General features: G+C 57.1%; 1 protein-coding gene across 1 annotated transcript; it reads right to left on the reverse strand.

Moving 5' to 3' along the window:
• Positions 1 to 3,668: 3,668 nt before the first annotated feature.
• Positions 3,669 to 11,182, reverse strand: C1QTNF6 (C1q and TNF related 6). The gene is made up of 3 exons (XM_036864603.1): positions 11,040 to 11,182; positions 8,475 to 8,733; positions 3,669 to 5,995 (listed from the first exon to the last, which is right to left on the reverse strand). The coding sequence occupies exons 2-3, from the start codon at positions 8,725 to 8,727 to the stop codon at positions 5,448 to 5,450; spliced, it is 801 nt and encodes a 266-aa protein (XP_036720498.1). The 5' UTR covers positions 8,728 to 8,733; positions 11,040 to 11,182; the 3' UTR covers positions 3,669 to 5,447.
• Between the last annotated feature and the right edge of the window lie 4,579 nt (positions 11,183 to 15,761).

Genomic DNA, 15,761 nt, shown 5'->3' on the forward strand with positions numbered 1-15,761 from the left:
TGTGGCTGCCATCCTGTGGCCCTGAGGGAAGGTGGCTTGAGAACAAAGCTGTTGCACTAAGTGGGCCGAGTGGAAATACGGGACAGATCAGGGTCCTTAGTGATTTTGCTGAGCTGCTGAATTAACCAGCCCCAGAGCTGCCCCACCCTGGGATTTAGGGTTATTTTTCCTTTTTTGAAGCTGTGTGTTCAATATGTGTTCCTTGCAAGATCAACCCAACAAACACAGCAAGGATATGTAACTAAAAGCAAAGAGAGGAAAGGAGTCTTGTCCAGGTACTTGCGTTTCAAAATAAGAAGGAAAGAGCTGCATTCCCAGCCAAGAGCTTTGGGAGAGGATGCTCTGAGTAGACACATGGTCCCCTCCACCCAAACACCCAAGATGCCCCGGGCGGAGGCAGGCAGAGGGGAGGAAAGGAGTGTCAGTGCTGGGGTTCCTGGTGAATGTGGATCCCGGCCCCTCCTTCCCAGCTGAGCCTGGCAAGGGCTCCAGGGAAGACCCCCAGCAGGTCTGGGGCATCTGAGACTCAGAGGGGCCGTTCCTCTCTTCCCAGGCAGAACCCCGGGGAGGTGGCTGAGACCCCAGGGAAGAAACGGCCAGATAGTGCATCCAGGCAGATAGCGCTGGGCTCAGACGGCCCTCTGAGGGATACAGAATTTGTGAGATAAGCACTCGTGCAGAGAGGACCCGGATGTCCCAAGAGGAATGAGGACCCAGGAGGCTCTGCAGGAATGGGCATAGTTCAGCAGGTATGTAGGCGGAACCGGGAGCCAGGAGCAGAGGAGATACTGACACACTCTGCAGATGTCCTTTGGACACGCACTGCCAGGTGACCCCTCCTGCTGCCAGGATGTGGCGCTCAGATGCAGACCCCAGGAAATGTGGTAAGAGAAGAACCCCAGCTGGCCAAAATCGCATGTCTTCAACTTCAGCCGAATGGAAATTAAGCTCAGTCATGGAGAAATAAAGCAAGTTCTATTCTGTGTACATCTGAGTTTGCGGCATCAGCTCATTCCGAGCAGTGGTGACGAGCAATCAGCCACCGGCGACCCCACCACCAACACTGCTGCTTCCCTGCAGAGGGTCCCCTGTTTCCTCCATGTGCCCGCGCCCCAATTACTACTTCCTCCTGTCCACGCCACCGCCTGCAGGCGACCTCACACCTCATCCGGACCCTGAGCTGCAACCCCAAGTCTTGTTGCTGGCCACCCAGCCTCCCGTCTTCCTGGGTTTGCAGACCAGCTGCTCCCAGCCACGCTGGCTTAGCTCCGTGCCCTCTTGACTCATGTCATGGAAATCCCTCCTTCCTTTCTGGCTCCTGCAGCCACCCGCTGGCCCCAGCCCTCCCCGGCTCAGCCCCACCCATGATGTTCTGGACATCTGTTTCTGATCTTGTTGAGTTTCTGCCCATGTTTTTCCCTTCCTCCAGATGTACACGTGGCAGCATGTGGCTACTGGGACAGGCCTGCGGAGCTGGCAGGAGGGGAGGGAGCAGGAGAGTCGCAGGATCTTATCCCCTGGCCCAGGATTCCTGGTTCTTGCTTCCCGCTGTTCCTCTCTCCCTATGCTCAGTAAAAGTCATTCATCCAACAAACGCTCTCCACTCCTCAAGGACCCACATGCCAGCTGCTGCTAATGCACAAACACCATTACAGTCGGTCCTCACTCAGGACAAGAAAGGGATGGTCCCCGGGGTGGGGAGGTGGCTACACGGGCATTTCGCTAGCTCTCTGGGGTCACCAGGACTACACACTGCAGATCCCCAGAGGGATGTTGTCCCCACAGACCCGGCAGCAGGCTGAGGGGGGCCTCCGGTTTCCCAGGGCCCTTGACGAAGGAGCTCCACCAAGAACTTACCTGTTGGGAGAGCCTCCATAACAAAGATCTAGTGGCTCTTACCCGCCCCCCCCCCCCATTGACGATATGCCTCCAACTCAGGAACTGGGATGCCATGGGAACAACTGGCCCAGACAGACCAGAGGCCGCCTCTGAAGCATGGATGGAGAAGTGTTTGTAGCAGGTCCAATTAGACAACGGAGGGCTGCCGGTCTTGGAGTCCTGAACTAATGTGGCCTGGAAATGTCTGGGGCCTTTCGCCTCAGCTTGCAAAGGGCAAGCTTCAGTCCTCCTGCAGGTGCTTGGCAAGTAGTGTCAAAAGCTTTTCTGCCTCAGTAATCAGCAAATCAAGTCCTCATGATGTCCATGACCAAAGGCTCCTGCCTGGTACTGGAGGTGACCTTTACCACCAGTGTCAGAGCAGGGGTGCTGGTGAGGTCGATGATACTTCAGCAGATCCTGGGCCAAAAGTGGGCGGTGGGACGGCTCCCTTGAGTAGCCTCTGACCTGTTAGGGCCTCTTGGGTGAGAGCTGCGAGGCCTTCAGGTGTGATGGGAAACCTCCTTCGGGGGCCAGATGGGCTCCAAGGAAACTAAGACTTATGTCTCCCCCTGCCTGGGTGCCTGCAGGCTCAGGTGAATCCTGGGGCAGTTATGGCGGATTTGTCTTTACAGCATCCTCTTCCACGTGGTACCCAGAGAGCCATCAAACACAGGCACGCAGGCAGGGCAGATGCCCCCATCAAGCCAATAAGGGGAGTCGCCACTGGTTACATTAGGTATTTTTATGTGAGTAGCTACTGTGCTAGCTTAGAAGTCAGAACCCACCAAGACGGCCCGTTGTAGGACATGGAGCACTTTCCACCAGAGACTATCTAGCTGTTCTCTGGCAAATATTACACACAAAACATGAGACAGGAGCCCCAAGTGAGGATCTGTGGTTTGTTCAGCACGTCCAAGTGCCTCACTAGAACATAAACTCCATGGGTGTTCTCCATGGGGAGGTGATGGATGGTGCCTCCAATTGCAGCCTCCAAGCCTAGCGGCGTACCCAGCACACAGTAGGTGCTCAGTAGTTGTGGTTCAAAGGATGAACGCAGGGACTTCCCTAGTGGCACCATGGTTAAGAATCCGTCTGCCAATGTAGGGGACACGGGTTCGAGCCCTGATCCGGGAAGATCCCACGTGCCGCGGAGCAACTAAGCCCATGCACCACAACTACTGAGCCTGCGCTCTAGAGCCCGCGAGCCACAACTACTGAGCCCGCGTGTCACAACTACTGAAGCCCACGCGCCCAGAGCCTGTGCTCCGCAACAAGAGAAGCCACCGCAACGAGAAGCTTGTGCACCGCAACGAAGAGTAGCCCCCGCTCGCCGCAACTAGAGAAAGTCTGCACACAGCAACGAAGACCCAATGCAGCCAAAAATTAATTAATTAATTAATTAATTTAAAATTTTTTTAAAAAGGATGAATGCAGTGCTCACCGGGCAACCTCTCTTCTAATCCTTATGGCCACCCCATGAGATAGATGATCATCATTCCCATTTTACAGACAAGGAGACTGAGGGTCCGAGATGTGAGGACTTTCCCGGGGCCACAGCCAGGGCACGGCACAACAGACCCTGGGCTGGTTTCACTGCCTCCAAGGCACACCAGCTGAGTGAGTGACCGAGGCGGGCTGGTTCTTTTGTGGGTGGCAAGCACGTGGAATGGAGCCCTGGGCTGCCTTGGTCCCTCTGGGGCCCTGAACCTGGGCCCAGCAGAACAGGATGGGCTGCCCTCCCAAGGTGGGCAAAGGAAACCGAGCAGAAAGAACCAGGCTGAATTGCCAAGAAGACGCACAACTTTTAATCATGCTGGACAAGCAGGGCAGGGGTGAAGTCGGGCTGGGGGTGGTTGTACAGGACCAGCCTTCACGGCACCGGGTCAGGCCCTGCTGCCAGCCCCCAGCCATGCAGCCATGGCTCCCCTGGCTATGAGGAAGCACCAGAGACCACCACCGGGGCCCCCTCTGCCCTGGAGTCCGCATAAGCACCAATGGGCGGAGGCCGTCTCCCTCTGGGGAGAGGTTCAGGCCACCTGGGGTTGCGGAAGGGGAAGGCTGGGGGCCACCAGGCTGTCCCACCCTGGGAGAGGGGGAAGGGACAGCAGTCCTGATGTCCCTCACTTGGCCTCAGCCTCGCCCAGCGCCTCCCTTGGCATCATGGCTCAGAGGAGGGTCCCCCCAATTGACCTGGAATGTTGCTCGCTTTGGTTCCCCAGACCTGCTGAGGGGTCCAAAGCCCGGTGCCCTCTGTCCTGGCTCATTGCCCGGCAGCATTTGTAAAGGCAGCAGCAGGCCAGAGGCGGCTCTGCTGGGCAGGAGCTGCCCACCCGGGGCCTCAGCACCTTAACAGAGCCTGGAGAGCCGGAGGCACTGGGCTGGCGAGAGACACCAAGGAGGTCAGAGCACCTGGGGACAGACGTCAGTGTCTGACAGTGGCTGGGAGCGTGGGAGAAATGAGGCCCAAGCACCTTTGGCAAAGCGGGCTGAGCACGGCCCTGACAGCCGCCCGGCAGTGGGGCAGGGAGGGCGTGTGCTGAGGAGGGTAGGAGCTCTCACAGGCTTCCATCCCAGCCGCGTGGGGAGCTATGGGTCTGGGCCCCCTTACCCCAAAATGCCCCCTAACCCCTGGGTCCTCTCCTCACAGCACCTTTCCCCTGACCAAGGCCCCCCTGGGTTTGCTTTAATGATGGGCATTGGGCAAAAAAGAAAGGACCAGGCAGAGGATTCCCCCCACCTGGGGTACCCTATCCTGCCAGCCTTGGGGAGTGGTGGGTAATGGGGGGCCACAGTGCCTGAATGCCCAGAACACAGACTTGTGTGATCAGAGACCCATGTGTTTCCCCGGGTCTGGTTTCAGAATCTGTGTCTCCCCACCCTGGCTGGACTGGGTGCTCACCGAGAGCAGGGCCTGTGTCTGGTTCACCTCAGCCTTCCCGGAGCCTGGCACAGAGCGGGCACTCAGTGAGTGTTTGATGACTGAATAAATGAACTGTGGCTGCACAAGTCGGGGCGCAGACAGGAGTTCAGAGAGAAGGGAGAAGGCGCAAGAGACAAGAGGAGGGGGTATCCTAGAAGGATGAGAGAATTTAAGGATGTTGGGAAGATTCTAGAATGTTTGGAAGATTCCAGAATGTTCAGAGAGTACCAGAATGTTGTGAAAGTTATAGGACCTGGCTACTCAAGTGGGGTCCATAGACTAGCAGCACCAGCATCACCCAGGAACGTCCTAGAAATGCAAAATCCTGGGCCCGTGCCGCACCTGCTGAATCAGAACCAGCATTTTAGCACAATCCCTGGGTGATACGGATGCACATTCAAGTTTGAAAAGTGCTGGTCTAAAAGGTTGGGAAAGTTCTAGAAGATTTAGGTTAGGAGGTTTCTGAAAATGTCCAAGAGAGGAGAGAGGCCCGAACAGACTGGGAGGGGTGATGGAGGGAAGGAAAGAGGAGGAAGCCTGCCCAGAATGCCAGGTCCCAGGGCCAACTTTACAGACAGGCAGACTGAGGCCCCGCAGGGGACAGACCTGCCCGTGGCCACCCCAGGCCAGAGCTGCCCCATGGGAGGCACTAATCGTCCTCGGGCTTGATGAGGTGGCCGCTGAAGGTGATGTAGGTGTCGATGTCGTCGCTGTAGACGGCGTTCTCACGCTCACGCTTGAAGAGCCGCGCCCAAACACGGTCGCCGGGTGCCAAGGCCAGCATCACGCTCTGGCTCTGCATGATGCTGCGGTCGCTGGGCTGCGCGTACAGGATGACGGCTGCCTCGTCGTTGTGCACGACGTGCACGTAGGTCTCCTTGAAGTTCCAGCTGTGCACGTTGAGGCTGAAGAAGTAGAGGCCGCGCAGGGGGGCGACGAAGTGGCCGGCAGCCAGGTTGAAGTGCCCGTCCGGGTTCACGAAGACTGTGTCGAAGAGCAGCGGCTGGAAACCCTCGCTGCTGTGCAGGGCCGTCTTGCGGCCCACCGAGAAGGCTGAGAAGCGCATCTGGCACGGGCTGCCGGGGCTGCCTGCTTGCCCCTTGGCACCCTTGGTGCCCTGGGGGCCGCGCTCCCCCCGGGGGCCCTCCCTGCCCAGCTTCCCGGGCGAGCCCAGCAGGCCTCGGTCCCCTTTGTCACCTGCGGAGACAAAAAGGAGAAAAGTCAGGGCAGGCACCCACGCCTGCACCCAGGGGGCTCCTAAGCGTTTGCAGAAGGCTCGCCCCTGCCCAGAGACGGCAGGCCAGAGAAGAGCCAGCACCTACTGAGCACCTACTGCATGCCAGGCATCGCCACCCCGAGCGCCTCTCTAAAGGAGACACCATGTCCACCTCCACTCACAGAGAGGTGAAGGGACTCGCCCGGGTGGCACGGCTTAGGAGCAGGGAAGCAGGACTCCAGCTGCGGTCTGTCTCCACGCCAGCCTGCTCCCTCCTCAGCAGCGAGGCTCTCACTGTGGTCTCTGCCAGACCAGGCCTGGACCCCAGCGGTCACTGCACCCGGCGGGACTCCAGGGGGATGTGGGCGTGGCATTTCTGCCCCAGAGAAGGGATCACCTGGACGGAAGTGTCCAGAGTCGGAGCCAGGCAGCCGTTGGTGGGCGTTACCGCCCCTCTGCACGACCTGGGGCCTTCATGTTGGTGTCTTGGGATTTTTTTGTCTGTATCTTGAAGAGGATCACGCGCACCTCACAGGGATGTTCCTGAGCCCTCTGGGAAAGCACCGGGTGAACTCTGCAGATACGAGGCAGGACGATTCACCCAACACTGCCCAGCCCGCCTCCCCCTGCCCTGGGCTCTGGCAGCATCTGCCCTGCTTCCCAGGCAGTCACGCCTCTGGCCAGCCCTTGTTCCAGGCTGGTCTTGAACGCAAGAAAAGCAGGTGACCACCTACTTTTTATTTTTTTACCACCTACTTCTTGAGGGACCAGATCCCAAATATTTCCCTGCTGCCTGTCACAGAGCCTGCAATCACACCCTTAGCCTCAGCCCTCTGAATGAACTAGACAGCCCTGTGTTGTCCCGGGGTCCCCTATGACCATGGCAATGCTGCTGGGAAGAGGGGAAGAAGGGGCAGAAAAGAGGGCACAGGCCCTCGGAGGAGGAGCCTGGAGAGAAGCAGGAAGGAGGGGGTCCATGGCTCTGTGGAGGTCTTCCTCACTGGCCTCGTTGGTGAACTACCTACCTCATCATGTGCCCTGCACTTTACAGTTTGCAGAGCACTTGTTTCGCCCCAGCCCCAAGGGAGGGCGTGAAGGGTAGTTATAAGAGGGGGTTACCTTCTCCTTTTTACAAATGAGGCAGCAAGCCCAGGGAGGGAGAGACAAGCCTGCCCCACGCAGCATGGGAGCTGCAGAGCTGGGGCTGGGACCCAGGACTCCTGACACCAGCCAGGCGCCTTCTGCCCAGCAGGCAGCTAGCCTGGCCCAGGAGAGGTGACACGGGGTCTTAAGGAGGATAGTGAGGGGGGAGTGCAGTCAGCACCCAAGCACCTCGTCAACCTCACACAGAGGGCTCTGTTGGCCTTGGGGAAGCAGTGATGTGTGAGGTGGTGGGCAAAGTAGGGAGAGGACAAGAGGGGTCCTCAACTACAAAATCTGAAGGCCCGAGGGTCTCAGGTGCCAGCTGACCCTCTGGAGTCCTCGGCGACAAATCCTAGCTCTGCCCCTAACAGCTGTGAGACCCCAGGAGAGCTCCTCCCCTCTCAGAGGCTCAGTTTCCCCATCTGCAAGGTGGGAGGAATGACAACATACTGAACTTGCGGGGTTGTCGTGAGCAAAGACAGAGGTTAAGGATGTCGAGGGCTAGCCCCAGAACTAGCCATTCACAGCCCCCAACAGCAGAAGTAGCTTCCCTGAGATTTGGTTTTAGAGGACAGGCAGCCAGCTCTCACCTGGGCGGCCCTAGTGGCCCCCACGGCTCTCCCTGATTCTACCCTTGTCTATTCTCCACAGAAATTAGAGTGATCCATTTGAAACCTAAGCTGGGCCAGGTCCCTCCTCTGCTCAAACCCTCCCCCACTCCCCATCTCACTCAGAGGAGGAGCCCACGTCTGATCTGTTTTGTCTCCAACCTTGCTCCTCCCCTTGCCCCCTGTTCCTTAAACACATGAGGTCCGCTCTGGCCCCAGGGCCTTTGCACCTGCTATGCACTCTGCCTGGAATGCTCTTCCCCAGAGATCCACGTGGCTTCTCCCCACCTTCTCAGTGAGACCTACACTGACCACCCCCATTTAATATGCAACCTGCCCCCCACAGCTGCACTCCAGACACCCCTTACCCTGCTCCACCTCATCACTTCCATAGCATTTATCACCATCCATCTCATTAACTTGGGTGATACGTTTATTGCTCACTGTCTGCCTCCCCCACTAGAACAGAAGCTCCACAGCAGTGGCAGCTCCGTCTGACGTGTACACGCTGCATCCCAGAATTCAGAATGGTCCTGGTATGCAGTAGGTACTTAATAAATGTGTGAATGAACGAAAAGGTCTGGGACAGTTTTCTGTCCTGGTTTCTTCTGCTCCTTCCACCTCACCTCCCTGAGTCCAGGAAGAGATCCCCACGCCCTCCCTGTCCCCGACCAGGCCAGTCCAGCCCAAGCCACATGTGGGTCCTCACCCTTCAGGATGGTGATGTTAATGTAGGGCCTGACCTCAGGCAGCATGTACGGGAGGGCGGACGGAGAGGCCAAGGACTCATGTGCAGCATCAGCAAGGACCAGGGGGTCCTCAGAGTCACAGCACCGTCGACAGAGCCCAGGGGAACTAGAGGCCACGGCTTCCCCAGAGGTGGGCTCCTCGGTGGGAATTCCAAACACAGAGAGAGGGTGCAGGAGCACTGCCCAGAGGAGGCCCAGGGCAGCTATCCCCATGGCGACCTGGAGCAGGGAAGGAGGGACAGAAATACATTACCTTGACATCTACACTCTGCTGATGCCCAGCGCGGATGCCACCACCCACAGCACGTGCGTTCCTGACATAACTCGGGGAGAGGGCATTACTGCCCCCATTTAACAGATGAGAAGACAGAGGCCTACACAGGGAAGCAAGTTCTCCAAGGTCACAAAGAGACTTGTGGTAGTGCAGGCCCTGGAGGCTGAGTCTCCTGGAACCCAGTCCCTGGGCATCTCTGGCACACGTGGGCCCACGAAGGAGGACCCCCTCTGAAGACGAGGGTCCTGGGGGGCGTTTGCTGGGGTGGGTGAGGAAGATGCCCTGCTGCCTATGTGTCATAGCCAATGAGACTGTAAAATGCTTTTCCCACCCTCCCAACCTCCCTCAGGCTTGTCTTCTTGCCCCAGACTCCACCGTCACTGGAGGGCGAGGTAGAAGAAGGTGCCCCTCGGACGGACAAATTAGAAACAAACAAACAAAAGAAGTCCCTGCAGAAATGCACGCTGAAGGTGTGTAGCTGGTGTCAGCCCACCTCCTCGCTCAGCATGTTTGTACAGTCAACAACCTACCAACTCAACCTCACACAAGAAGCCCTGCAGGGAAAGGAGCAGAAGAGAGTAAATTCATTGGAAGATGGTCGTGTCAATCATCATAGACCTGCCAATCAGCTTCCAAGGTGGTAAGTTGGAACTAAGGGGCAGGAACCAGGAGGTCTGGAAAATTCAAAAGGAACAGGGAAGTCCAAGGGTTTGTGAGGATCTGTCTTTGGCCTTGGCCAAGAAGGGATCCAGAGTTCACGGAGAGGGGCAGAAAGCAGCCTGGACAGCAGTGACTGGAGACAAGCCGGGGCTGGGTGGGCAGGAAGCCAGGCAAAGAGCCTTTGAGGTGGTGGCAGTCTTTGGGGGCTGGCACCGAGTTATCGCAGGATCAGAAACACTTTTGAAACCAGACTGGTTTTTACACTTCTGGTGTTCTTTGTTTATTTCCTTTTGTTCTCCTTTAACATTTAGTACAATTCAAAAATATTTTTCTGTGGTTAATATGTGTAGAGAAGATAAAATTATTATTTTTTTTAAATGCCATTCTAACCTAACCTGAACACCGAGGTAGGAGTTGGGTTTTAAAGGGGCAGGAGCCCTCCCCCCAACAACCCCCTCCCTGCTCCCTGCGGGCGGGGTAGTAGCAGGAGAAGAGAGGGGTGGGCAGGCAGTCTCCAGAGCCATCACCCCTCTCCTGAAGATGATAATTCCCAAGCCTCCCCTGCCTCCCCAGCCCCCATTCTGCTTTCCTGGTTCTGCTCAATAAGACACGTCAAATCTTCAGAGATCAACATCCCTTCTGTCCGAGATTATGACCCTTAGCTTTTATTTGTAAATTACACATCCCAGTGGTTTTGAGAAGAGCAAAATCCCCTCTTTTTCTTCCCATAGATGTGACCTCATGGGAAAAGATGAGGCTTTGGAGTCAGACTTGAGATCCCAGAATAGTTTACAAGCTGTGTGACCTAGGGCTAGTGGCTTAACGTCTCTGGGCTTCTTGCTCCTTGACATTTACAAGGAGGAGACAACACCACCTTCCTCCCCAGGTTATTTGGGAGGATTTAAATGCAGGGAAATTGCCTGACTTGTAAAAGACTCGTAATTAAACGTTTGTTCCTTTCTCTGCTGGCCAACACAACCTCTCCCCAGGGCCTGCATGGGATAGGAAGAGCAGAACTGTTCCCAGAGGATTAAAACTGTCTGGGGACATTTCTGTTGGCCTAGCCAGCTGAGAGTCAAAAAATCTGTGACACAGAACTGTGACCTGGTTGGGGGGTGGGGAGGGGGGATGCAGGAAGCAGGAAGCAAAGCAGCCTTTAACAAAAGTAATAATAACCACAGCCATGGTCACTGACTGTCCCTGGAGGAAGGTGTCACACAGGGATCAAATGTGAGGGACCACGCCATTGGGGGTGATTTGGGGGTCCCTGCTGCCTCCATGAGGGAACTGGGGCCTCTTTGGGGTGGGGGGAGGGCCAGGCCCTGCTGAGCTGATTTGGTGCCTGTCCAGACAGGGGTGGGCACAAGACAGGAGCATCGGAGGGCAGCCCTTCACCAGGGCTAAAGTCTCAGTCAAAGGAGGGAATGGGGAAGGGAGACCCTAGAGGGGCTGGCCGGGGTCAGAAGGAGAGAGCAGGGCCCCGAGATGTGAGATGTGTCCAGGAAGAGAGGAGAAAGGAGAGGAATACCAGGCTCTGACCCCAACCCCCTCTGCCCTGCTGGAGGAAGTTGCAGGACCTCCCATCACTCACCCAGTGTCCTGCAGCCTCAAACAGCAGCTCACGGACCCCGGGCCTCTGGGCCGCCTCTGGTTCCTTGGTCCATGTTTGCAATTATAACTTGTTGCTGGCCCAGAATCCCAGGCCCGGAGGGCTGGCCAAGGAGGGAGGGAGAAAGGGATGGAGGCAGAGCAGAGGGAGGGAGGGAGGGCGGAGGGAGCGGGCTGAGCTGGCTTCCCACTTCCCCTCCTCCCTGCTCCCTCCCCTCCAGCCTCTGGGTTCTTTGGAGATACAGGGAGCTGAGGATTTCCTTGGCTTAACTCTTTGGTGGTCCTAGAGGGTCTTGTTTAATTCAGAGATGCCATAAAGTTCCAGCAGGAAGGGGTCTGAGGCCCCTGATGGGAAATCGAGGCTGGGAAGGGGGAAGGGCAGGGAGCCCCAGAAGTTGCTCAGGAAGGGGAAGGCAGTGCTGGAATCCCCATGCCGGGGGCTCCAGCCTAGGCTGCAGAGCTCGTTAGTTCTGAGTCACTGAGGCAGGCGGTACAGAGGGGGCATGGGCACCAGCCCAGTAGCCTCAGGTTCAAATCCTGGCACTGACACCCACTGGCCAGTCCCTTCCCCTCTCAGATCCTAGCTGTCTGTAGAACTCCACTCCCCAGCCCCATCCGTGCCAGTCACAAGAGGAAGTTTAGTAAATGTTTGTTGAGTGAAGGTCTCACCTCCTCCGAGATCAGGTAAGAGTATCAGGGAAGGGTGGCAGCCAGGTCAATAGCCCCACCCCCAATGGACACCAAAGTCCTCCTCTGCCTGGAAATGCTGCCATGATTATCCATCTTCCTGGTCTTCTACAGCCAATCCACCCGTGGAAATGACCCCCAACAAGGTCACAGGAGCGCAGCCTGTACAGAATGCCCCTGGGCCTCTGCTTCCTTCTGGGTACACTGCAGGAGGCTTTGCAAAGGCTGCAGCCCTGGTTCCCTGGGGTCAGAGACCCCTGTGCACAGACTCTCTCAAACATCCCTCGCCCTCTAGCCCCCTCTCATTCTACATTTGTTGAGTACTTACTGCCTGGGCCAGGCTTCATCTTTGCAGGGGTTTTTGGAAGCCAAAGGGTATTTACATCCATTTTTTTACTCTTCTTGGGAAAGGGAGCTAGTGGTGGGAGCTGATGTGACTTACACAGGGTCACACAGTTAGTGAAGAGGAACCACAACCCTACAGAATGGAAGTGCTCTCCGTCCTACCAAAGTTCCCACGATGGCACAGCTGGGCACGGTTGTGGGCAAAGGCTGCAATTCAGGGCCTGCCCCCTGGGCAGAGAGAGGTGGTGACATTATCACTCTCAGGAGGCACAGGAATGCAGCGACCTCGGGGGATTTATTGAAGTCTGGGGCTTTGGGCACTAACCCCCAGGCCCCACTCACAGCTGGGCAAAGTGTGGAGGATGGAACAGCCCTGGCTGTGTGTCCTTGACCATCTCCCATCTCTCAGCTTCTGTTTTTTTATTACTTTGGGGGATAAACACACAACAGAATATCCAGGCCTGGAAGGACCCTTAGAGATGATCTAATCCAATTCCTTAATCTGTCCAGCAGGGACACTGTGACCAGGGAGGGCAAGTCTTTGGCTCAAGGTCAAACAGCAGACTGGAGTCCAAGTTGGGATGAGAGCCAGACTCTCCCAACTTCTAGTTTTGTGCTGCTTCCCCCGCCCGACCCACTTGGAGTACCCCACCCTCACCCCAGGCCTACTTAGGGGTTCAAGGGGCCCCAAAGGAAAGCAGATGGAAGGCCTAAGGACACTGGGAAAACTGCCAGGTCCACACTGACTGTGCCCTCTATGTGGCCCTGCCCCAGGCAGCATTCCCAGGGCACGGAGCCAGGGCTGCAGAGGGAGGGAGGGAGGCGCGGGAGCCCCCTGCCCACCCTCGCCTCACTGCTGCCACCAGAGGGAAAAGGGCTGAGTCAGCAGCACTGGAGCAGAACACAGCTCCTGGCTGTCTCACGGAGATCTGGCTTAGGAAGCCTAGCATCTGAGGAAAACGCGAAGAGAAGGGAAGACGGATGGGGGATGTGGAGAAGCAGGGTGGGGACACAGAAGTGGTTTAGTCCAGGGCCCATTGTGTGCTCCCTGCCTCGCTCAACAGCCCCTCTGCAGAGAAGGAGCCTCATCTCACTTGACAGGTGAGGAGGCTGAGGTCTGGAAAAGCACATGATTCTCATCAGGTTCTAGGACCAGCTCCTTTGACTCCCAGCCAATGTCAATGCCCCAGAAAAGGGTCCCTTACCCCCCTTGGTCCAAGGCAGCTGGCTGGGGGCAGGGCAGACAAGAGAGCAGGACTCAGGAATATTATACACTACTCTAATATTTTTCCTCCCTCTCTCTTTCACCATGTCACAAATTACCCCATTTGTGCATCAGCCCTTGGTCTCCCAGCCATTCTGAGGATCTCCCCAGCAGGCCAGCCAGGCAGCTTGGAGACAAAGAGCCCCAGCCCTGGGGCAGACAAAACTGGGTTACATCTCAGCTCCACCTCCTTCTAGCTTTGTGTCCTTGGGCATGTCTCCCTACCTCTGAGCCTTGGTGACCCGAGGCCAGAGGAACATGAGGAGGCCAAGACCATCTGAGCAGCCTGGTGGGATTACCCATGGGGGTACTCTACACCGGCCACCAAGCAGTGCTTCTCCGGGGTTAAACCCTGAATAGGGTGAGGGCATGAGCCCATTCTCCTCATGCACACAGATGAGGCACACACTCACCAACTCTCAGAACCAAGCTCCTAGCCACATCCACCTTCCAGCCCAAGGTTGGGAAGAAGATATAAAAATAGTGACATTTAGTCAGTGCTTACAAAGCACCAAGAACCCTTCATGCATTTTTGAAAAATGTGTGCCTGTCAAAAAGTGAGACAGAACCCAAAACATGATTCCTGGAGTCAGCTATGCAAGTCGTGTTTGGCAAGTCACAGATCTAATTGTTCTAGGACGGTAATAAAGAAACTAAACAAAGGAAATCGTGAGCGCCACCAACTGGGGAGAGGCTATGCGCCTGGCACCCACCCCATTCCACCCCGGGCTTGTGATGCTCCCCACCCGTCCCCTTCTTGGAAAGCTAAGGAGGGGAGAAGGGGGAAGATGAAGGGCCCACTAAAACGTGCTAGGGGCTGGCTGCGGCGCCCGTTCCCTCACTTCTTCCTCCAAACCCCACTTCGGGCAAAGTGGGCAGAGGGTCCAATGAGACCCTCTCTCTCCAAGGCAGCTCGTTCACTCGTCTTCCGGGTTCTGCATACCCCTCCTTCGACTAGCTGGGTGATCCCGGGTGAACTTCGCTCTCCGGACTCAGTTTCTCCGTCCTGGGCTTTTCAGCAACCCATTTCTGTTCCTACGGGTGTTAATCCGAGTTGGGCGAGTTTAATCCCATTTTACAGAAGGGGAAAGAGAATCCCCAAGGGGCCCAGAGAAGCAAAGAGCCAGCCCCATCCCAGTCCTCCTGGACCCTGACGAGGACCCTGTTGTTACAGAGTGGGAAACTGAGGCTCAGGGAAACAGGTGCAGCAACTGGCTCCCTCCCCACGGCTGACTAGCGGCAGAGCCGGATGATGGGGTTGCCAAGGCACGCGGGAGGCCAGCGCCATCCTCCCCGCTTCTCTCCGCAGAATTAAGGGGAGTGACTCCCACCCCCAAGCCGGGGAAGCCCCTCCATGCCCACCCGCTTCGGGCTCAAACCCTGGGAAAAGACTGCCGCCAGCTGCAGCCACTCTTGGCACCACCTAGCGCTCAGCCAGACCAGACCCCCGCCACGGAGAAACCCGCCGGCTTGTGGACGGAGGGAGCGGCTCTGCTCCGGCCACCGCGCCTCTACCCGGGAAGCAGACAGCGAGACGAGAGAAACGAGCCGCTGCGGCGCCGGGGAGGGGCCTTTGCGAGTCCCGCTCCCGGCGGAGTCGAACAGAACCGAGCAAAGCCGAACTTGGCCGAGCAGAGTCGAGTCCGGCCGAGCCCAGCGTGTCCGGCCGATTAACGCCGGGTCTGACCGAGTGGATCCGAGTGGTGCCGAATAGAGCCGAGTCCGGCAGAGCGGAGCGGCTGAGGACGCCAAGCGGAGAGGGGAAGGTTACGCGGCGCCCCCTGCCGGACACAGAGCACAGCGCTGGCGTCGGCCAGAGCCAACCGGCCGCCTCCTGGTCCTGCGACAGTTCTGTGAGATGGGACTACCGACCCCATTTTATGGATGAGGAAACTGAGGCTCCAAGAGGTTTTGAGTCTGGCCCAAAGGCACGCAGAGCTAAGAAGTGGTGGCTGTGAGGCTCGACATGGATTGTGTGGCCGTGAGCTCACCTGCCACACCACCCATGTCAGTGGTCATTGTGTGTTTGCTTTGTTCTCCCCATAATTGCTGCCATTTATCATGGTCAGCAAGGAGGAAGGACCCACCCTATCTGATGAGCGGGCGGAAGGCCTGCGCCGGAGCACAGAGACAACCCCTCCTCTTACAGATGGCGAAACCAAGCAGGCTCTGGGCACACTGACCAAGCACAGCAAGGCCAGCAGTTCCTGTGTGCAAATATTGACATGTTTCCTGGTCATTAACGCAGAGAGCAGGACCGAGAGGCCCCGTACTCCTGCAGGCCTCATTTTCCCTTCCTGTTAACAAGATGGCCAGAGGGCAGGAGCTCCTGGCTGTGTACAGGCTGTGTCCCTGGGCTGTGTGAGCCAGGACCTGGGGTGTCTGGGACCCTGGGGGAGGCCAAGTGTG

The sequence above is a fragment of the Balaenoptera musculus genome, chromosome 10, assembly GCF_009873245.2.
Source record: "Balaenoptera musculus isolate JJ_BM4_2016_0621 chromosome 10, mBalMus1.pri.v3, whole genome shotgun sequence".
NCBI lineage: Eukaryota > Metazoa > Chordata > Mammalia > Artiodactyla > Balaenopteridae > Balaenoptera > Balaenoptera musculus.

Excerpts from the sequence above, each read along its gene's own strand:
- C1QTNF6 (XM_036864603.1), bottom strand. The coding sequence starts at position 8,727 with ATGGGGATAGCTGCCCTGGGCCTCCTCTGGGCAGTGCTCCTGCACCCT. Across the intron at positions 5,996-8,474 it reads TAACATCACCATCCTGAAGG|GTGACAAAGGGGACCGAGGC; the intron begins GTGAGGACCCAC and ends TTGTCTCCGCAG.